General features: G+C 41.5%; 1 protein-coding gene across 1 annotated transcript in view; it reads right to left on the reverse strand.

Annotated features, from left to right (window-relative positions):
* Positions 1 to 22,966, reverse strand: part of LOC137537186 (uncharacterized) — a 274,266-nt gene that overhangs the window by 72,924 nt on the left and 178,376 nt on the right. Inside the window, exons 13-15 of the mRNA XM_068259298.1 lie at positions 14,935 to 15,014; positions 14,317 to 14,414; positions 14,063 to 14,204 (exon numbers count right to left, since the gene is read on the reverse strand). Of these exons, the coding sequence (XP_068115399.1) occupies positions 14,063 to 14,204; positions 14,317 to 14,414; positions 14,935 to 15,014 (320 nt within the window). The remainder of the gene's footprint in view (positions 1 to 14,062; positions 14,205 to 14,316; positions 14,415 to 14,934; positions 15,015 to 22,966) is intronic.

Genomic DNA, 22,966 nt, shown 5'->3' on the forward strand with positions numbered 1-22,966 from the left:
CAGACTTGACCTCCATAACAAATTCTCGCCGGAGACCAACCTGGTGAATCGCAGTGAAGGCACCATCAGACTTCCCCTCCATTACTGATTCTCGTTAAAGGATATAAAGTTGATTCATTACATTAGGGCCTCAAAAGTGTTGTGTTATTTTTGGTCACTACCTCGGGGCGACAGCTCTGGGTCTGTTGTTTTGGGGTGGGGGTGTCCTTTGGGTCCTTTCCTCATTGTCATTCATGTATCATAGGTTCTTTTGCACTTTTTTACTATGCATGATAGAACTAGGGGTGTTATTTTATGGGTTGAATCCAGGTCACCCATTGATAGCATTGGGCATGCGTATTTTTGTCTGTGTCAGTTCCGTATTTTTATACGTGTACTATGCGTATGTTTTTCCGCATCGCGATGGCAATAGGACGCCTGTAGAGGCGTCATTGTATACGTCTTTCCGCATTGGTTGTCATGTGACGGTGGTTGCCATGGCGACAGCGGGCAGCGCTCGGAGTACTTTTATTTACAGTTTTACACTGTGTATGACACATCCATGCCCATGCCCTCTGCATCATGATGCCCTGGATTCCTCCTTGGATCATTTTATCTGTTTAATAGGTGCATCAGATCAGAGTTAGAAACGTTTCTATTTACATGTTTATGTTGCTGCAATGACATCATGCATTTCAAAATGTTTGACCAATGGAGTGGGAGGGCGGTACCCTTTGTGGACAAGCCCTGCAGTTCCCCAACAGGTCCAGTAATTTGCATAGCTTTCTCTGATTGGTTGCTATGTCATAGCTTTGACTATATAAGAAACATGCTTGCAGTTGTTCATTTGGCTGTGTGACGTGAACAAGGACTGTGATGGTCCGAAACGGTGGACCGTAGCCACTATGCAGCTTTAATGTTTGTATTTTTATGATCCAATAAAATAATTTTCTGATTAAAAGAGCTGTGCCGGATCATCTTGGAGAAACTACCTCTGGGCGGGCATGCCTGCTGCCCTCCTTGCCTGGATGTGTTGTAGTAGCCTTTTGTTAGGCTACAACTCCGGACGGGAATCACACCAGGAAGGATTCCCCGGCCATTACCCTTGGTCAGTGGTCACAATGGCAGACTTGCCCTCCATAACAGATTCTCGCCGGAGACCAACCTGGTGAATTGCAGTGAAGGCACCATCAGACTTCCCCTCCATTACTGATTCTCGTTAAAGGATATAAAGTTGATTCATTACAATTAGGGCCTCAAAAGTCCTCCTGAGTCCTGTATTGTTATTTTTGGTCACTACCTCTGGGCGGGCATGCCTGCTGCCCTCCTTGCCTGGATGTGTGGTAGTAGCCGTTTGTTAGGCTACAACTCCAGACCGGAATCACACCAGGAAGGGTTCCCCCGCCATTACCCTTGGTCACAATGGCAGACTTGCCCTCCATAATGGATTCTCGTTGCAGGTACTGAACAGCAAGTAAAAAATGTAATGTAAAAAAAAATAGATGTAAGTTTTAACAATGGTAGAGAAAGAACCATCGAAAGTTGATAAGGCAGTCAGACATTACCTAACCAGACATCACTGAGTGAGGAAGAGCAATCTCGCCATGGTGCGCACTGCACAGTAGTCCACCACAGCCGTCACAACACAAACAGCTGTTTGCGGTGCGTTACACAGTGAGTTTGGTGTGTCAGTGTGAAGCAGTACACTAATTACACTCCCTGATTGATGTATACACATGCAAGATGTTTGAAAGCACTGTAGGCCTGCAATTTAGCATTCAAGGTGATTTCTGCCCTTAAAACGCTGCTTTGCATCAAATCCAGATTTTTCCCCGGGACTTTTGGCGTGTATCCCACTCCGCCATGCCCCCCTCCAGGTGGTAGACCCCTTGAAACATGTTTTCCATCACTTTTCTGGCCAGCATAAGTGTTTTCCAAGTTCGCCTCCCCATTGAAGTCTATTGCGGTTCGCGAACATTCGCGCGAACTGAACCTTCCGCGGAAGTTCGCGAACCGAAAATCGGAGGTTTGCGACATCTCTAATAGGAAGCTCAGACCTGAACAACTCAGACTTTGTGCACAGTCTGGGAGTACTGACTGATGGGGAATTAAGCTTCAGCAATCAAATCTTAGCTGTTGTGAAACATTCCTTCTTTCATCTAAGTAATATTGCAAGGATTAAACACCTCATTCCTCCAGCAGATCTTCCAAACCTAGTTCATGTCTTCATCACATCAAGGCTGGACACTGCAATGTTCTCTATTCAGGCCAAACAAAGACCTGTACTGCCTGCAATTAGTACAGAATGCCATTTAAAGGCTGTTAACTAGCCAATCCCTCCATTGTTACATAACACCAACCCTTCGCTCACTCAACTGGCTACTGATAAAATACCGATAAAATGGAGAATTCCTTTTAAGATTGGCTTATTGACATTCAAACCTTGCACAATCTGTGCCCTGGATACCTAAAGGACTTATTGAACTTCATAACTCCTCCACAATCTTAGATCAAAAGGATGTAACATCTTGGTCACCCCCAGAGTCCACCTCAAAACCTTTTGAGACAGAGCATTTTGTCATGCTGCTCCTACACTTTGGAACTCCCTGCCACACCCAATCAGGACAGCTCCATCCCTAGAAGCATTTAAGTTCAAACTCTGTTTAGTCTGGCACTTATGAACACCCATCTATTTCCTCTGTAAAACAGTCCAGCCTGCAACCTTGTAATGAACTAAGACATAACTATGCGCTTTGAGTCTTATCGGAGAACAGCACTTTACAAATGTTATTGTATTGCCATCTTGTGGTGAATAGTCTAACTGCAGCCTCTGTGGAATCAACTGCACTCAGCCATCTAATAGTAGTAGTGTTATTATTTTTCTCTGTTACTGAACAACATCTTCAACTACAGATGCATTCTTATAGTAGTGGTATGGTAGTGTCTATTTCTATTCTACAGATGCATCCCATTGTGTAATGATTGATAATATGAATGATTGTTATCTTTATTATTATTAGTCCCCAGACAGTTGTTGGAGATGTAAAGGATGGATGTCATATGGATGTGTCGCCATAGTTACAAGAAGTGTCAGTTTCTTACACCAAATTGGGAGGAAGAGGCAGAATTACTGGATAAAATGTCTGGTATTACCTCTTAAGTGCCCACTGTAGTCTTTGTAGATTTGTATATTATTATTTGTATATGAGTGCACAGTGTGCCTGTGATGAGGTGTAAACACACTATGTACACAAGGAATGTGAGAAGTAATAGGGGTGTGATGTGTGTAATGTGACTGCAGAGTGTGCCTGTAATGAGGTATAAACACACTATGTACACAGGGAATGTGAGAAGTAATAGGGGTGTGATGTGTAATGTGACTGCACAGTGTGCCTGTAAGGAGGTGCAAACACACTATGTACACAGAGAATGTGAGAATAGGGGTGTGATGTGTAATGTGACTGCACAGTGTGCCTGTAATGAGGTATAAACACACTATGTACACAGGGAATGTGAGAAGTAATAGGGGTGTGATGTGTAATGTGACTGCACAGTGCGCCTGTAATGAGGTATAAACACACTATGTACACAGGAAATGTGAGAAGTAATAGGGGTGTGACGTGTGTAATGTGACTGCGCAGTGTGCCTGTGATGAGGTGTAAACACACTATGTACACAGGGAATGTGAGAAGTAATAGGGGTGTGATGTGTAATGTGACTGCACAGTGTGCCTGTAATGAGGTATAAACACACTATGTACACAGGGAATGTGAGAAGTAATAGCGGTGTGATGTGTGTAATGTGACTGCACAGTGTGCCTGTAATGAGGTATAAACACACTATGTACACAAGGAATGTGAGAAGTAATAGGGGTGTGATGTGTGTAATGTGACTGCACAGTGTGCCTGTAATGAGGTATAAACACACTATGTACACAGGGAATGTGAGAAGTAATAATAATGATAATCCGAATATTTGTATAGCACTTTTCTCTTGTCGGACTCAAAGCACTCAAGAGCTGCAGCCACTGGGGCGCGCTCAAGAGGCCACACTGCAGTGTTAGGGAGTCTTGCCTTGAACTCCTTACTGAATAGGTACTGACCCTAGCCAAGATTCGAACCCTGGTTTGCAATGTCAAAGGCTGATCACTGGTGATCAGCAAAGCACTGCAGAAGTGCCCAGTGTGAACCGGCCCTTATGAGATAAAAATATAATTTAGTGAGTGGCTCTATTTGATTGCCTCCTGATTTTGCTTGTTTTCCCTCTGACCAGTCTATCATTGTAATGGTAGGTTTTGAAAGGATATGTAGGTATATATGTATATATATATATATATATATATATATATATATATATATATATATATATGTATGTATATATATATTAGTATATAGATCAATTTCATATACAAGCATACATGTATCTAAGTCTGTGCCTCATGTATCTATCAGTGTGATATTAATGTATCTATAGAACAATCAGCCACCCACATACATCTGTGCAGGAAGAGCTGGATAGCCAAATTCTTCTTGCTGGGCAAAACCCAAATGGGGACACCTGGAAGGTCATAAATAACATGTTTTCCCCGTGATCATTGAACTGTGTTAATTCTCGTAAATCACATGACTTTCTGTAATTATGGTGACATATGATGATATACTGCGCATGAGCAAAATCCTGTATTGAGTAGGATATAAGGAAAGCAACTGTAGTAAAGAACCAGCATAATTTGTGCTCACATCTTCTGTGTCTGTGTGTTCTGTTAACCATTGTATGTCCTGGCGCCAGGAAAATAAGTAGTCTAAAGCATCTGATATCTGACATGAACTTAAATAGATACAACTCCTTTCAGCTAAGGGCTCGCCGCGGATGGTCTTCTTCAGAAATCACGTAAGTAATATGACTATATTTCTCTTTTTATTTTTTTAAGGAGAGAGGTGTCTATATTATTTATGTGAAATTTCTGTTGATACCAAAACGAATCCGGTGTTGGAGTTTGTGTTTTTTGATAGTATAATTTTAATTATATAGGTTATAAGGTTTTTAGAAGGCCTTAGTTTAAAAAAAAAAAAAAAAAGATTATTAGGGAGAAGGGGCTTTTGGTAAGTCTATTACACTTCTCTTAGTAGGTCTAAGGGAAATATAGATTTTTTGGGGGAAAAATCTAACAAATTTGAAGTCTGATCAACTTCAATAAATTATTTTCTTTTGGTAAGAAAATAGGGTTCATTTGGGAAATGAACAGGGCACCATATGGTATGGATTTCTGGGTACTTGTAGTTCTTCTTAGGTTTTGAATGGGTTTATTATAGGTTATTTTTGTAAGGTTTTTATAATGTCAGATAAGATTCAGATGTTTTAGATTATTTGTCTGCGTTTGTTTTGTAAATAATAATCTGTTTTATTAGTAAGGTTAAGAAAAAAGTTATTAAATTCTGAGAAACAGTTTGGATTTAGATAGGTTGTAGAAAGATAAAATCCCTAGACAAAGTTTGTTTTGTTCTCATGAGATGGGAATTATAGATAGAATTATTGAAAAATATTAGTTATTGATAAAAATAGTGTTGATATATTTTAAAAATATATAAATTATAATTTATCTAGATAAGAATTGTCTATTGGTACGGCAATATCTTATATTTGACACATAGATTTAATAGAGGGCCAATAAATTACAGTATAAATAGATGAGATTTATGAACCTTTATGTTGCCAGAATATCTGGGAGAAAAATATTTTGTTCATTCTTGGTTAGAATATAATATAGTATATTAGTCTTGGGCTGTCATTTCCTTGGGGGGGAGAAAGGAATAATAGTTCAATCCATATACAATTGGTTAAAGAACTATGTCTAACGGTGATTAGAATTATATATGTCCAAGTCTGTCTTGTTTGTGTATTAATCTTGACTAGTAATGTGTGTTTTATGTATGTTTTCCGTCTGGTTGTGCAAGCGAGGATATAAGATCCTTACTGCATTTCTGAGAGATGATTAGAAATATTAATATTAAAGACACTCATGTAATTCGGATAAGAACGGTCACTTATCAAAATCTACAGTATAAATTCTATGTACGTACAAAACTGGTTTCAGATGCCATATTTAACAAATATCTGGTTATACTGAGATTTGTACATTGACCGTCAGAAATTATCTGAATTATACATGTATCATTTTGCATAGGTCTTTCTGTAAGAGGAAAATTTCAGAAATATAGTAATGTAATTCCTGTAAATTAGGATCTAGTTATAAAATAACATGTATCATAATGTATTCATATTTATTGTGTGTGAACTGACACATATGTGTGTAAATTGAGAGATTGTATTGAGTACATGCTTGTGATGTATGGTAGAGAGGTGATACCCGCAGGGACGTAGTAATAGGGGGTGCAGGGGTAGCGACCGCACCAAGGCCCTTGGTCCAGAAGGGCCCCAAAGGGTCCACCCTCTATCACAGTATTAGCTCTCTATTGATCCTGTAGTGGTAATAATCACTTCTATAGATACTCTATAGATACTTTGAATAGTCCCCTTCTTGCACCCCTGACACTGTGGTTGCCTTTGGTAAGTTTTGATGCGCTGTATCAATTGCTATGTATAGAGTTCTTGAGGGGGGGGGGCCCTAATGTAAAACCTACACCAGGGCCCGCAGCGCCTTAGTTCACCCGTGAAAGTATGTGTTGAAACTATGGGTATAGGTGCCTCATAAAATAGATTTTCTTCTTTCTCATTAGGAAATTACTTCTTTAAATTAGTTATTCTATTTAGACAGATACTGCAGAGCTATGGGTAATGATTTTTAGATAAATGCAGATGTAATTTTGAAATAATCAGAAATACTTAAGTTGTTTTATTAAATAGTGTTAGAATTCCCCTTTAAGTTTGAAAGGGTAAAAATGAAGACAGAAATGAGGAAGTAAAAAGTTTATTACTTTTTAATCTAATAGGGTTTAACATTAAACATTAGATTAATTAGAAAACATATATGGCCGTATGTATGGAGTAATGTCAGGTATATTTGCCTTATGAAATAGTAGTATTTTTATCTCTTTTTCTCTGTTAATAAATGATTTCTGCATATATACGGATGTATTCTTAATAGGTAGAAATAAAAGAGTTAAATTGTATCTAAATAGGTCCGGTTCTGTGACAAAGGATTCATTTTTTTTCTTTAATTGGTGTTTCCGGGTGGCTGCACAAAACACCTGCTTGTGGGTTTTTTTCTTCTTCCAGCAGAAAAAAGAGGAACTAACGTACTACTTTGCAGAGGAAAAAAGTACATTTAAAAGTCTTTCTGAATATACCGTATATCTGTATGCATGTATACATACATATGTATATATGTATTCTATGATTTATATTATTGGAGTATTTGAAACAGTGAATAATTTATATATATATTTCTTTTGTCCCTATCTTTCTTTAATATACCTGCTTCTGTGTTCACTACACACGTGGCAGTCTCTAAATAAATCCACAAGTCTAGTATAGGAAGTTTTTTAATAAGAATGATTTTTCTCCTGAAACTTAGTATCCTTAAATTAAATTAGATAAATTAATTGATACCAACTGTCTGTGGTTTTTTTCGGGTGAGGAAACTGAGTGCCTGGGGGAAACCCATGCAGACACGGGGAGGACATGCAGACTCCTGGCAGATGTTAACCAGGCAGAGATTTGAATAACATTGCAAGGCGAGAGCACTGGCTTCTACGTCACCGTGTTACCTTAGTTTCATAGTGTAAAGAGAATTGAGTTTTAGTACAACCTAATTCCCTTGGTCTAAAGTGGGTTAATTGAGTAATGGCGTTTGTCACCCAGACTTATACAAGTGAGTAGAGTTAAATCATTTCCCCATGGCATGGTAGTTTGCCATAAGTTTGTTAGAATAATGTTCATATTTGGACAGAATTTATATAGCCTGTAACTTTGAAGCATATAGATTCAAATGATTTACTCAATAGTTCTCCATGGATAAATCCTTCTTGAATATCGTATCATAGTTGGTAGGCTGTATGTTTTTATAAATCGCAGCAGAAAAGGCAGTTAATGATGTTTGCAACTCATTGTTGAAGTGTTACGTGCTGTTGTAACTAAACTGTGTCTAATTTAATTCTTCACTGGCCTGGTCACCCAGTTGAACGAATTCTCTCAGCTTGCTCCTCCTCCAAGCCATACTGATAAAGCACAGTTATTGTAACTTCAATATTTCTAAATGCCATGCAACTATTGAAAAATAATGATGCATTGTATACTGTTTGTACTTATATTTTAGTGGATATTGTGAAACTGTGAAAGCCATATTCATTTGGGAAAATTTATGGAAAACATTGAGGACATATTAAATAGTCAGGACAGGTATACAGTTTTAGGTCAATTAAGATCGCATGTGTAGTTCTGGGTTACACTTGCTGTTTATTTCATATCACCCTTTAGATTATGGGAATTCTTTCCCAATAGTGGGGTTTTTGACCTTAATAACCCCTCTTCCTGTTCATAAATCCATCTCCTTCCTGTTAACAAAATCCATCTCCTTTAAATTAACATTTCCTCTCCGGGTGACACAACATCTTTGTGTGTATGTAATTAATGACATATATTAGGAGAGTGCTGTTTAAAGCTCTGACTCTAAGTCACTCGTGTTTTTAGTGAGAATATATGGGGTTTTTTTGTAAGCCCACCGTCCTTACACTCAGCATAGGAAAATAAGTACATTTTTTCATCCTTAGGAAAATAGCTTATTTTAGTGCTTGAACTTTTTTGACAAACTGCAGAATCATTTGATGTTGGTATGACAATTATTTTATGGATTTTTCACTGTTCTGAAGACTCTAGGAAAAAAAATACACTGTTTTATAGTGTACTGATTAGAAGCTTTACCTCTGACAGGATTTCAATTCTGCTTGATCTGTAGTTCAGTGCCTGTTTAGTAAGGAGGCCTTGGCCTAGTCTCTGTAGTGCTGTTCTTTGTATGTGTGCCTATAGAAGTGTGTCTCGGGGACAACCATAGGTATAGTACCTTAAGCGCACTATGGGGAAAAGGACACTATAGATTAGGGCTGCACGATTTTAGGGAAAAATCGAAATTGCGATTTTTCTCTCAGAGATTGCAATTTCGATTTTTCCCCGATTTTTTTTTTTTTTTTTTTTTTTTTCCTCTAAACTTTAGGGTGGTGGGCGTTTCATGTTAGGACGATATACGCATACTTTCAAGCTTGCACGGACAGTCAGTGTCCGTGCACGCAGAGGCAGCCTGTATTGCGCGCCTCTGCAGAGTGCAGACTGACGGCTGAGCCTTGCACAGTCGCACTATAGTGGGCTGTCATTACCCCCCTGCCCGATTATCAGGGTGCACCGGGCTCGCTTGAAAAAAAAAAAAAAAGAGCAAGTAGCGCTGTTCTGAAGCCAGTCCCTGTACTGCTCCGAGTCCGCTCTGTGCACGAGATCTCGCGCTGCCCGGCGAGCTCGTGCCTTCATTGGCTCAGCGGCAGTAAGAGGCTGAGCCAATGAAGGCACGAGCTCGCCGGGAAGCGCGAGATCTCATGCACAACAAAGCGGAGCAGTACAGGGACTGACTTCAGAACAGCGCTGCTTGCTTTTTTTTTTCAAGCAAGCCCGGTGCACCCTGACAGGGGGGTGATAACAGCCAGGAAAGCAGCCGGGCGGTAATTGATCTTACCTGGGCCCACCTGTTTGAACCTAGGGAGAACACTGCCTTGTGTCTGGCCCCGCTGTGCGCGGATTGGCCAGAAGCAGTGAATATTTATGAGTGTTAATGAGCGGGGGGGCGGATCCACTCGAGCGAGCGGCCGGGCACTGCAGCTTTACCAATCACTGGATAGCGATGGAATGACAGCAGCGGTAGGCGGAGCTGTACGCTCTGCCTACCGCTGCCGTCATTCCATCGCTATCCAGTGATTGGTAAAGCTGCAGTGCCCGGCCGCTCGCTCAAGTGGATCCGCCCCCCCGCTCATTAACACTCATAAATATTCACTGCTTCTGGCCAATCCGCGCACAGCGGGGCCAGACACAAGGTACTGACAGTGGACCGAAAAAACCGAGTTTACTGACGATCAGCAGATCGTCTTGCCACGAACCGCGGTTTCGGTTTGAAACCGAAAAACCGTGCAGCCCTACTATAGATGTTCTTTGTATGTCTGTAGCTTTAAATCTGAAAGGGGACCCAACCCTATTACAGGGAGACAGTGCTGGCCACTGTTCCGCTGTACTGTGACCCTGCTCATATTAGCCTTTCACTAATTCTGACCAGACATTAAAATAACTTTAATGTATGGTCAAAGAGGGGAAAGAGCCCTGCCCAGGCCACCTAAGTTCTGAAAAAAAGAAAAGAGCCCTGCCTAGGGCTACCTAAAAGAGAGAGTGTGACTTGTAATGGAAGAATGAAATGTGGTGTAATAATTCATTGGGAATTTATCCTCTCTGCCATGTATGGAGTCACATACTCGCACGGGTACAGCGACACGATGTCATGCGAACGGGGTATTGCGAGAGATCCGTTAGGATCATAGAAAGATCCGCTAAGTATGTTTTGAAGTTCATGGTGGAGAGTATGAATCATATTAGTATTACAAATACTAGGAAAAATAAATGATTTAGTGGATTTTTGGGAAAAACATGATACTCGCACATTTTTCTTTATTCTTTCAGAAACAACTTGCCAGACATCTATCCTGAGGAGGATGACTACCTGACCAGAGTCCATCCGGAAGTAATCCATCCAGAGGAATCCATCCAGAAGGGAGTCTCTGATCAGAAGCTATCCTGAGGCTATCTTTTACAGAAGGATTTTCTACTGGATCCACTGTAGTTGGGTGAAATAGTTCGACTAAGTCCTGAATCCCAAGAAAAAAAGAGACTATTCATCAGGTGGACAGTAACGCATGCTCTGATAAAAGTTTCAAGGTTGCTTGTGTCATCTGTTGAAGAATGGAACAAGATCTGGATCTCAGACCCAGGAAGATTGTATGGATTGTGGGACATTCTTATGTGTATTGGGCTCGTAAGAAAGCTATTAATAGTAGCTATGGGGACAACCTTGGGTTATCTAAAAATAACTTTATGATCTATTGGTTCAGTATTAGAGGGATGATTTGGAATATGTTTTTTGGTAGGGTTACTTCTTTAATGCGGAAATTTCCTATGCCAGACATTCTTATTTGTCAGTTGGGTGGGAATGATGTAGATCCCTGCCAGCTATAAGGGTTTTTTCTTATTGGCATAATAAACTTGAGGGTTCCCGGCCTAACTTATTCCGCCCGGATAGGGTTCACTTGTCTGATCAAGGATTGGATATTTTCAATGCCAATCTTAGATCAATGATTGAATCAGCTGCTATGAGGGGTGGGTCACTATATTAAGGATATTATAGAAAGAGAGCTAGTTGTAAATCACATTATGGGTTAATGATGTTTTCTGAATAAGTAACAGCGTTCATCTCTGCTATATCATCCTTTAGGAAAGAATTAGGATTAGGTTTTTGTAAGTTAGATAATGGGTTGATATGTAATGAGCTGATATTTTTTATCTCAATTACTAAATAAGGCCAAATGCTGATAATCCAGGGATTTTTTCTGATTGCCATTTTGGAGTCGGGAAGGAATTTTCCCTTTCTGGGGCTAATTACACTATGCCTTATAAGGGTTTTTCGCCTTCCTCTGGACCAGCAGTGAAATGGGCCGGTGTGGTGCTTTGTTTTGGTTAAACTTTATGTACACACATCTTTCTTCAACCCAGATAACTATAAAATTGTATATTTATCAGACAGAAAAATATATATATATCTACATACATATGCATACGTGTTGCTACACATATAATTCAGCAGACCTGATCTCAGTGGGCAATTTTCAGGGTACAAGTCTCCTATTTTTGGTACCTTGGTCTTTAGTAGATTCAAGTTGGCCATAATTGTCTTGCTAAGCTTTGCTAGAGTATTATATTTTGTCCTATCCTGATTGTGAATATAGTTGGTGAGTGTCCATATGTGTGATTAGCAGAGTCTGTCTAGCATAGTCAAATCTGAAGGTAGCCATCATTACAGTTGTCCTGTTAGTCCTGACCTTGAAAGAGTATCTATGGCAGCGGTTGCTATTAGTTACATCTTTTTCTGCTTTGATTTGTAGTGTGTCTGTATAGATATTTACCATTACTGTGGTAAAAAGTTAACATTCCCTTCCCTTGTTAAATCAGAGTTGTATCTGTTTGTCTGAACAGGCATAACAGGCTTTGGTCGGTATGATTGGTGTGATGGACTACAATTTCACAGCAACACAGTTGCCTTGAGCAACCTGATTGGTATATTTAATATGGGACAATTAATTGGAAGGCCAGAGATGTTGATGTAGCCTTGTTCCCTAAGTCTCCTGCTGTGATCTGTGCATTCCTTCTCACAAATATGTCCTGTACTGAGGCCTGTAGCTACGTTTTGATTTGTTTGGTGAGTTCTGGCAGTACTCCTGTATTTCTGACCTCAGCCTCTGTACTCTGGGCATTAAGACCTGAGTATGATTGTAGTTGGGTTGGTATCCACCCCCTGGGTTAACAGGAGTGTGTGACTTAGAGTAAAGGATACAGAGATAGCTTGGAGTACAATGGCTGATGGAAGGTGAGAAGTTTGCCATGCCTCACAAACGGTTGTCGAGTCAAGACCACCATCTCCCAAATATAGCCACCTTATGCTTGAGTTAGTTGCCATCATAAGGGTTTTTGACCCTGGCCTACCTGAGGCCTAGTATTTAGACAAGCCTTTTCTAAAATAGAGCAGATGGAAGTTTCTCTTGGAGTAAGTGCTGAGATAAGAAAGCTTCTTATATTGATTGAAGAGAAATATTCCTGCCGCAGGCTAAGTTAAACACATGAGCGTGCTCCGTGCATCCAGTCCGCATAAGATTTTTACTAAATTACATCAGGAAAGAGAATTGTTCTTAGTTCTGATCTGCATCAGGAAAAATAATTATTGGGTTTTTTCCTGAATAATTTCTGATTTGGTTCTTTTCTGATTTTTCTGATTTGTTCGGCCATTAGATTGGCCAACATTGTTTAATTGATTATTTAAGGTTACAGGTTAGTTAATCATTTTCTTTGTTATGAGTACTTTACCAAATAGCTATTCGTGGTTTGACCATTAGGAGACTTCGACCAAAATTTTGCCCACTGTGATGCTAGCTCTGCCTGTTCTAGGTATTGGCTTTAGTATGGTCATCTTCTTCCTTTGGAAGAAATGACCAAAGGGGGGACTGAAAGGATATGTAGGTATATATGTATATATGTATATATATATATATATATATATATATATATATATGTATATATATTAGTATATAGATCAATTTCATATACAAGCATACATGTATCTAAGTCTGTGCCTCATGTATCTATTCAGTGTGATATTAATGTATCTATAGAACAATCATCCACCCACACACATCTGTGCAGGAAGAGCTGGATAGCCAAATTCTTCTTGCTGGGCAAAACCCAAATGGGGACACCTGGAAGGTCATAAATAACATGTTTTCCCCGTGATCATTGAACTGTGTTAATTCTCGTAAATCACATGACTTTCTGTAATTATGGTGACATATGATGATATACTGCGCATGAGCAAAATCCTGTATTGAGTAGGATATAAGGAAAGCAACTGTAGTAAAGAACCAGCATAATTTGTGCTCACATCTTCTGTGTCTGTGTGTTCTGTTAACCATTTTATGTCCTGGCGCCAGGAAAATAAGTAGTCTAAAGCATCTGATATCTGACATGAACTTAAATAGATACAACTCCTTTCAGGTTTATTGCACCTGTGAGTTGCAAAGTTCTCACCTGATCAGCATGACATTTCTACTGCAATACAGTATGGCATTTCTCTCCACAGAACATACTCCAAAGCCATCAGGGTGTCTGTACTGTTATTGTTAGTAAGATAGTAAGCAAATACATTCTAGAATAATTGTTTTAGATGCCAAAACTCTAACAGGAGTAGATAGAATAAAACCTAATATGCCAGTCTGTGAGAAGCGACACAGTCATAATAACTAAAGATATTCAATATTTAATGTTGATTACTCACCTGATCTGCTCTCTGTAAGATGGTACTCATCTATAGCTGTCCCCATCATGTCACCCTTCACCATAGACTGATGATCACTCCTCACATATGTCTCTTCTTCTTCCTCTGTAACTCCAGCATTTCTACACATCAGATTTCTGCCCTGAGTACAAGAAATGAGAGATAATTTAAATTGTGAACACAGATAGCAGCATATGCAGAAATAAACAATGTCGCACAGGTGGTGGTCTCTGGGGACTTTTAGCCACATCTACCTGATAATGGTGGGGGTTGGTGTGGTCTTCCTGTGGACAATCTTGACAATAAAGAGGACCTGTACATCTCTCTGGTGGGTTTCTGTTACTGGATACATCTGTAGGAAACACACACTGAATGAATACAGTGGATATGTGTTCATCAGATGATGGGGGATCTAGGTGGACAATCCCAAGAATAAAAAGAACCTGTACATCTCTCTGATGGGTTTCTGCTACTGGATACATCTGTAGGAAACACACACACTGACTGAATGCATTGTCTCTATGTGTTTATCAGATGATGGGGGATCTAGGTGGACAATCCCAGGAATAAAAAGAACCTGTACATCTCTCTGATGGGTTTCTGCTACTGGATACATCTGTAGGAAACACACACACTGACTGAATGCATTGTCTCTATGTGTTTATCAGATGATGGGGGATCTAGGTGGACAATCCCAGGAATAAAAAGGACCTGTACATCTCTCTGATGGGTTTCTGCTACTGGATACATCTGTAGGAAACACACACACTGACTGAATGCATTGTCTCTATGTGTTTAGCAGATTATGGGGGGAGCTAGGAGGAGCCTCCATACTGCCCTCTCTTTTGTAAGAAGTGAAAGTCTCCTCTTACCTGGTGATGCGAGTGGCGGCTGATTCTCCATCCTGATGTCCTCGTAGAAGTCCTTGTTGTCCTTCTCTATACTGCCACTCCTGCATGGAGAAATAGACGGTGACATCCTGACACCTTATAGGAACCTGACCCACACAATTCTATAATCACTACCCAGACACACCCCTTGTTACTGGATAATTTCCCATAACTCCCAACAGCTTCATCATCTTCCCGGTGACTCCCAGAATCCTCTGCTTGTGGTGTCCCTCAGATAAAATTACATTACATACTAGAGGATATTGGCAATGCTGGGGGACCCGTGTGTGTGTGTGTGGGAGGGGGATGCGTGGCTATACTAGGAAAGAAATTGCATTACTGGGTTGAAGGACATTACATACAGAAACAATGCTGGGGGACACAAGGAGGACATGGCTATACAGGGGAAGAAATGGCATTACTGGGGTGGGTGACATTACATACTAGAATATAATGGCTGTTAGAATGTAAGTATACTTGAATTCTAGGCCTCAGGTACTAAAGTCTAGTAAAGACTTGAGATGCAGGGTCTCTTTAAGCATGGTTTCTCGGAGAGAAATTATGCAGTCATTTACAAGAAACATGTTCCTCTAGAAGGACACATAATGTATTTTCAGGTCTAAATGTAAACATTCAGACTACGAAAAGGTAAACAGAGCCGATATTTGGAAAACATTGCATTTTGTGCATCTAGGGCATAAAGCACTGGAGGATTAGATAATGATGTGGGTCACATGCCCATGCCCGCCAATTGTAGGTTTGGGGGTATGGCTCGGGTGATGTCAGAATTTAACTCTTTGATGTTCATATAAAAAAGGGAGAAAGGATGACAGAGCGCTACTTCTACTTCGTCTTCTGCATGCTATCCTGCTCTCTACTCTTCCTAGTTAGAATAATAGCTTCATGTCTGTATGCTGTAAATATATGTGATGTACATAGGACATGGGAAAGACTGTTTATACTCTGAAGAAATCAACATGTAACAAAAGATGCCCGATTGCTGAATAAACCCCTTAAAGGTGAAGGTGGCTGTCTCCGCTCTATCTCCTGTATGCTGTCGCTGTGAGGTGCAACTCTAATGAGTTGCTGGTGCCGGAGTAAAAGGTGTGTTGTGCTGTTGCCAATAGCAACCAACGTATAGTTCTTACAATTGGTGCCGTGAAACCCAGTGCTGTCTCGCAGAAAAAGGCAGAAAAGGTCCGGGGCCAGAGATATCAGTCTATCAAGGACACACACACACACACACTGTACACACACACTGTACACACACACACACACACACACACACACACTGTACACACACACACACACTGTACACACACACACACACACTGTACACACACACACACACTGTACACACACACACACACACACACACACACTGTACACACACACACACACTGTACACACACACACACACACACACTGTACACACACACACACTGTACACACACACACACACACACACACACTGTACACACACACACACACTGTACACACACACACACACACACACACACTGTACACACACACACACACACACACACACTGTACACACACACACACACTGTACACACACACTGTACACACACACACACACACTGTACACACACACACACACTGTACACACACACACACACACACACACACTGTACACACACACACACACACACACACACACTGTACACACACACACACACACTGTACACACACACACGGAGAATACGCTGGAAGTTTATTGAGAAGAGATAAGTGAGTGCGAGGCAGATTTTGGGAGAGGGAGAGGGGGAAACTCAGAGCTATAACATTGTTTGGGTTTTTTCTTTGACATTCTGCAAAGTTTCCATGCTACAAGTCAGTTTAAATGGTGAGAGTCTGACTTTTTTTCTAGTTTAGTTAGGCAGCGCACAGCAGCGAGAATTTGTAGTTTTCTTTTCCATGAGTTATCCGTTTTGGGCTCGAGTGAACTCCCTCGCTTCGCATTCCTGTGGGAGGAATATTTGGTTTCGTTTTGCAAAGTTTAATTGTTTCATTTTTGTGGAAATCTGTTAACGGCTGTAAGATTTCCCCCCTCCCTTCTTGTGAGAGGGGAGATTAGGGTTATGTGTGTGTGAAATTCCGGAAAGCGCTGTTTTATCTTTTTATGTTTTTTTTTCTGAATCAAGGTTTTTTTCTTTTCAGCTGTGTGTAACATTAAGTTGTATTGTTGCAATGGGATATTCTAATGTGTCAAGCAGGTTTTTCTGTATGTTCGTTTCTCTCCAAATTGTAGAGGGGGCATTGCTATGGGAAACAGCCATTTTTGTCTGATATTCCAGGACTCAAGGTCTGCTGATTCCAGGGACAAATCCTCACCCCCGCCCTCAGGAGGGAGGGGAAGGAGGGGGGGGAGAGAGCGTAAGAAATCTAGCCAGGCCTGTGGGACTGGTACCACCCATAGGTGAGCTGATTCCTATGCTGTGCTGGGCTGGTGCAGAGTCAGACTACACCCTAATGAGCGGGACAGCCTGGGATGTGAAATCACGGAGTGTGGCCAACGTTTGTTTACAGGAATACCAGCAGGGGTAATACGCAGTAGCTGTCAGATGGCTACTGGAGACATAGGAAGCAGCTCCCTGAGTATGCATTCATATAACTTAGAGCATATCGGGGGGTTCCGATAGTGATTTGATTCACATGTAACATGAGTTCCCCAATAGAGGTCAGTGGGATAAGAGGGTACAGAGAAATGGGGAAAAAAAATAAAATAATACAGAAAAAGAGTTGACCAATCGAGCTGTCCATCAGAACGCTTGCCGAGCGGTAAGTGTTTTCGTTTTTTGTCCAGGACAAAGCCAGAGTTTGACAGATGTTAAGGCTGGGCAGTTTAAACAGTTTTTGCGTCCGCGGATTGGTCAAAAGGTATTTTTTTTCTTCTTCCAGCTCGTACCAAGGGGTCACACAACGCACAGGACTGACAGCAGTCCAAGGGGCAAGATTGCCATGTATAGAGTGACAGTGTATTTGTGGGGTAGTAGTCCTATGTCCAGTCTAGGATCCCCTAAACCGTCAGGAGTCAGAGACTCGCATGCAGTTGTAGAAGAGTACTGTGCTGATGGTGATCATAGGTTGCCATGTCGTCCTAGGAGACTGAGGAGAAGAAAAGATATTCTCATGGACAATGAGGGGTTAATGAGAACATAAGGCCCACGCATATTCATGTTTGAAGAAAAAGGTTCTGATCATTTGCACTACCCTCAGATTGGTCAGCACGGACCAAGTCGGGTAGGAAAAAAGGATCATTGGTGCCAGATGGAAGCCAATTTCATGGCAAGATGGTGGCAAAAGGTATGAAGGGTCAGGTGTGCTGGAAGAATGATGTTAAAGGAAGCTCAATGCTATTCCTGAATATCATGCTCTCCCAGCCCAGACACCGATCCAAAGTCTGGTTAAAAGGTAGATTGCACTACAATGGGTATATGCAAAGGGTGAAGTGTGTGGTACAGGGTCACCTGGTCTTGGTTCTCCAGGGTGAGATGGTTCTAGACTAGAGAGGAACGAGCAGTAAGCGTCACTTCTCCTACAGGAGAGAGGGAATAATATCACCCTCTGGAGCAACGAACAGCGGGTGTCTCTGAGACAACTATACACACGTAAAGGCTGAAGTGTTTTGGTTCTTAGAACGAGAAGTAAAAATTGAGAACCAGCCACATTTTCGGGTGACAAAGAGGGTGGGGAGAGCGATCCCAGATAAGGGAGAGCCAACACAGGTAACATCATCCTCACTACTCGGGTCACAATATGAGACAATACTACACAGTCCATATTCAGCCACGTATCCTCATGTTAGATGGTTAAGTGACCAGGTGCTCTTAATACAAAGATTGCAGAGAGTACAATTTTCCCGACTGAAGGTATGTATTTTGCCTCAGGACATAAGAGGGGTAAAGCAAAGGTCCAATCAGGACAGTTGGGAATAGCGTTTGTCATTGATATGCTAATCAATTTCCCTGAAGAGAGAGTCCCACCCATATTCTTCTGGGGAGGGCCACAAGGGTTAGCATGGGATGTTAGTTTAATGGATCAGGGAACATTTTGCAGTAAAGAGGTAGAATACTGGGATACATCAGGTAGCACCCCGGGGACTCTCTATGATAAAAGGGTGATGGGACTAAAAAGAGGTCATTCAACAATTATGCACATAGGGACAGCAGAATGTGGGTACCCAGCATCATCTGAACATGGGTTTGGGAACAGCTAACGCACAACACCTATAAGGTTCAGGGGTACACTCAAAGGCACATTCAAACAATTCACAAAAAGATGATTGCACATGGTAAGGGTGCGGCATGGGAAATAGCAGCTATATCCATGCAGACTGAGTTAACGGCAGATTTCAAGATAATGGCTCAAGCCTTATCAGAAAGTCAAACTCCTTTACAACTGAGACTTGACAAGGAGAGATTATTGATTTTCCTGGGGAGGGATCTTATGGATGGCTAATGCTGGGCATACACGGTATTCAGCGCAGGCTTATCATTCGAGCCTGATGGCTCGATTGGTAATATCCGACAGATCTAAAGACCTGCCGGATAGATTCCCCGCTCGATCTCCACCGGCGGACAATAGCGGGGAATCGACCGGCTGATAAGGAGCGCCGGCGGGGACGAGCGGGAATCGATCCGCGCGGACGAGCGGAAATGCGACGGCATCGATCCAGCGGCTCGATCCGGCACATAATTGTATATGTGTACACCATGACCTGAGAGGTCAGCATTTTGTGGTGCTCGACGGAGAAGTGAAACAAGTGGACTTGTCATCATGCTGGCAATTCGCAGATAAGTACCTGTGTTTGCCAGGACAAGTCAGATTTAGTGATGAAGCCTGCTGGCTTAATAGCACTGAATGCACAGCGGCCATTCAAAAGATCCGCCCTGAAGCCAAACCAATATTTCCAGTGGCTGAAGGAAAAGTTTGTTTTTTTTAACATGATGTCCACGAACACATTCATTGTATATCTTCATAATTGTTCAGACAAGTTTGATCTTACGAGGGGAACGTTATGTGTGAGCGGAGATCCCATATAGATTCAGTCGTCGAGTTTTGACTACGTTATTCCTCAAATCGGTAAGAGAACTTTAAAGTTCAAAGCTCCACAAGAAGTGCCCATACTGAGAGATAACACACCATGGGATAAATGGGTACAGGTTTTGACACAAGAGAACACTTTGTTAAAAAGGTTAAACATAACATTAATTTAGAGGTGATATTTCATCATGATCAAGGAGAGCTGCCAGAGGTTGAACACAAATATAATCAGGTGAGTTCCAGTCTGACCTGGTGGAGAAGGTTTCTGGCGATATTTTAGGGGCATTCAGACTGGGCCTCCGCAGTTCAAACCTTTTTCCTGCACCTACTGGTCGTAGTGAATGGGGATTACAATCATATGCATCATTACACAGGTGAGTTTGTGTTTAAAATTACGCAAACAAATAAACATGGGGAGAGGATTGGTGTCAAGTACACAATCTCACAAGCCTATATTTTCAAGCTAAGTCACATGATACAAGGTTTCAGAGGTACCTATGGGACGGAGCTGATTGTATAAAGGTGGTTTTCTAGAAGACCTCTAGCACTGCTCCGTCGCTTTGGGTACAAACAAGTTTCACTTTTCCATGGTCAAGTGGAGTATGTAGGGGATACACCTGTGACGAGAATGCTGAGTGAAGAATGGGATGCGGGCTTAGAAGAAGGGCCTTCCCAGAGAGACAAGAGGTCTTGCTCTCCCTCCCAGGGGCATTCACTTAGAGCAGAGAGAGTGTGTTTGGAAACGAGCATGGAAGGGTGAAACATTACAAAAACAGGCTCATAGGTACTGTCTGAACCCTAATGGAGAAACCCGCATCTCAAGTCATTTCAGGGGGGCTGTTAGAATGTAAATATACTTGAATTCTAGGCCTCAGGCACTCAAGACTAGTAAAGACTTGAGATGCAGGGTCTCTTTAAAGCGGATCCGAGATGAAAAACTAACTATAACAAGTAACTTGTCTATATATCTTATCTAAAGTTTAGATTTACACAGCAAATCTAGCTGCAAACAGTTTTAATAGAATGTGATTATTCCTGTGATACAATGACAGCAGCCATGTTGTTTGTAAACATTACACATAGGCAGGCTTATCTGTATCTTGAGCCATCAGCCTAATCCCCTCTCCTCCTCTCTGCCTCTGAAATCAATGGCTGATAACGCCTCCCCCTCCTACTGCCCAGACTGATCTCCCATGAGCCCTTGCTACTGCCAAGGCTCTCTGAAAACCTGTGGGCGTGGCTTTTTTAGTTTATAGGGAATCAGAGTATTAAAACAAAAAAGTATTTGGCTTGAGGAATGCCCTATAAACAATAGGAAAGGAACACAATTATGCAATGTGTAAAAGTTCACCTCGGATCCACTTTAAGCATAGTTTCTCGGAGAGAAATTATGCAGTCATTTACAAGAACATGTTCCTCTATAAGGACACATAATGGGTTTTCAGGTCTAACTGTACCGACAGACGACGAAACGGTTAACAGAGCCGATATTTTGAAAACATTGCATTCCTTGCATCTAGGTAATAAAGCACTGGAGGATTAGATAATGATGTGGGTCACATGCCCATGCCCGCCAATTGTAGGTTTGGGGGTATGGCTCGGGTGATGTCAGAATTTAACTCTTTGATGTTCATATAAAAAAGGGAGACTGGATGACAGAGCGCTACTTCTACTTCATCTTCTGCATGCTGTCCTGCTCTCTACGCTTGCTATTTAGAATAATAGCTTCCTGTCAGTATGCTGTAAATATATGTGATGTACATAGGACAAAGGAAAGACTGTTTATACTCTGAAGAAATCAACATGTAACAAAAGATGCCTGAATGCTGAATAAACCCCTTAAAGGTGAAGGTGGCTGTCTCCGCTCTATCTCCTGTATGCTGTCGCTGTGAGGTGCAACTTTAATGAGTTGCTGGTGCCGGGGTAAAAGGTATGTTGTGCTGTTGCCAATAGCAACCAACGTATAGTTCTTACAATGGCAATACTGGGGGACACAGGGGGACATGGCTATACTAGGAACGAAATGGCATTACTGGGGTTGGGGACATTATATACTGGAGGAAAATGGCGATGCTGGCGGACATGGCTATACTGGGAAAGATATAGCATTACTGGGGTGGGGGACATTACATACTGGAGTATAATGGCAATGCTGGGGGACACAGGGAGGACATAGCTATACTGGGAAAGATTACTGGGGTGAGGGGACATTGCATACTGGAGGATAATGGCAATGCTGGGGGCCACATGGCTATACTGGGAAAGCAATGGCATTACTGGGGTGGGGAATACTACATACTGGAGGATAATGGCAATGCTTGGGGACACAGGGAGGAAATGGCTATGCTAGATGGACATGCTGTCTTTTCTCTATGATATGACCAAACTAAATTAATACTAGGAAGATGATTTAACAACCATAGTCAGCACTAGTCTATGTTAGGGGAACCAACAGGAATCCCCATAATCACTTCCATTGCAAGAAATACAGGTCTCAGCAGTTACTATTCATGCCACCAATCAGATAGGTTTAGCGGTTGTGTGAGCAGAGGTGGTAGCCAAAGCAAGCACTGTACCCGAGTCTCCTGGTGTGCAATTTTAGTGCTTCAACCTGGGTCCTTCATTTCTTAACATTTGTGGTTGTGACCAAATGTGATCAGGATAGTGACAGGTGTACTATGACCTCCTCTGTAACAAAGTACAGTATGTCCACCCCGACCTCTGCTCTGCCCAATATATAACAAGAATGTGCACCCCGACCTCTGCTCTGCCCAATATATAACAAGTATGTCCACCCCGACCTCTGCCCTGCCCAATATATAATTAGTATGTCCACCCCGAGCTCTGCTATGCCCAATATATAACAAGTATGTCCACCTCAACCTCTGCTCTGCCCGATATATAACAAGTATGTCCACCCCGACCTCTGCACTGCCTAATATATAAC

The sequence above is a fragment of the Hyperolius riggenbachi genome, chromosome 10 (assembly GCF_040937935.1).
Source record: "Hyperolius riggenbachi isolate aHypRig1 chromosome 10, aHypRig1.pri, whole genome shotgun sequence".
Taxonomy (NCBI): Eukaryota; Metazoa; Chordata; class Amphibia; order Anura; family Hyperoliidae; genus Hyperolius; species Hyperolius riggenbachi.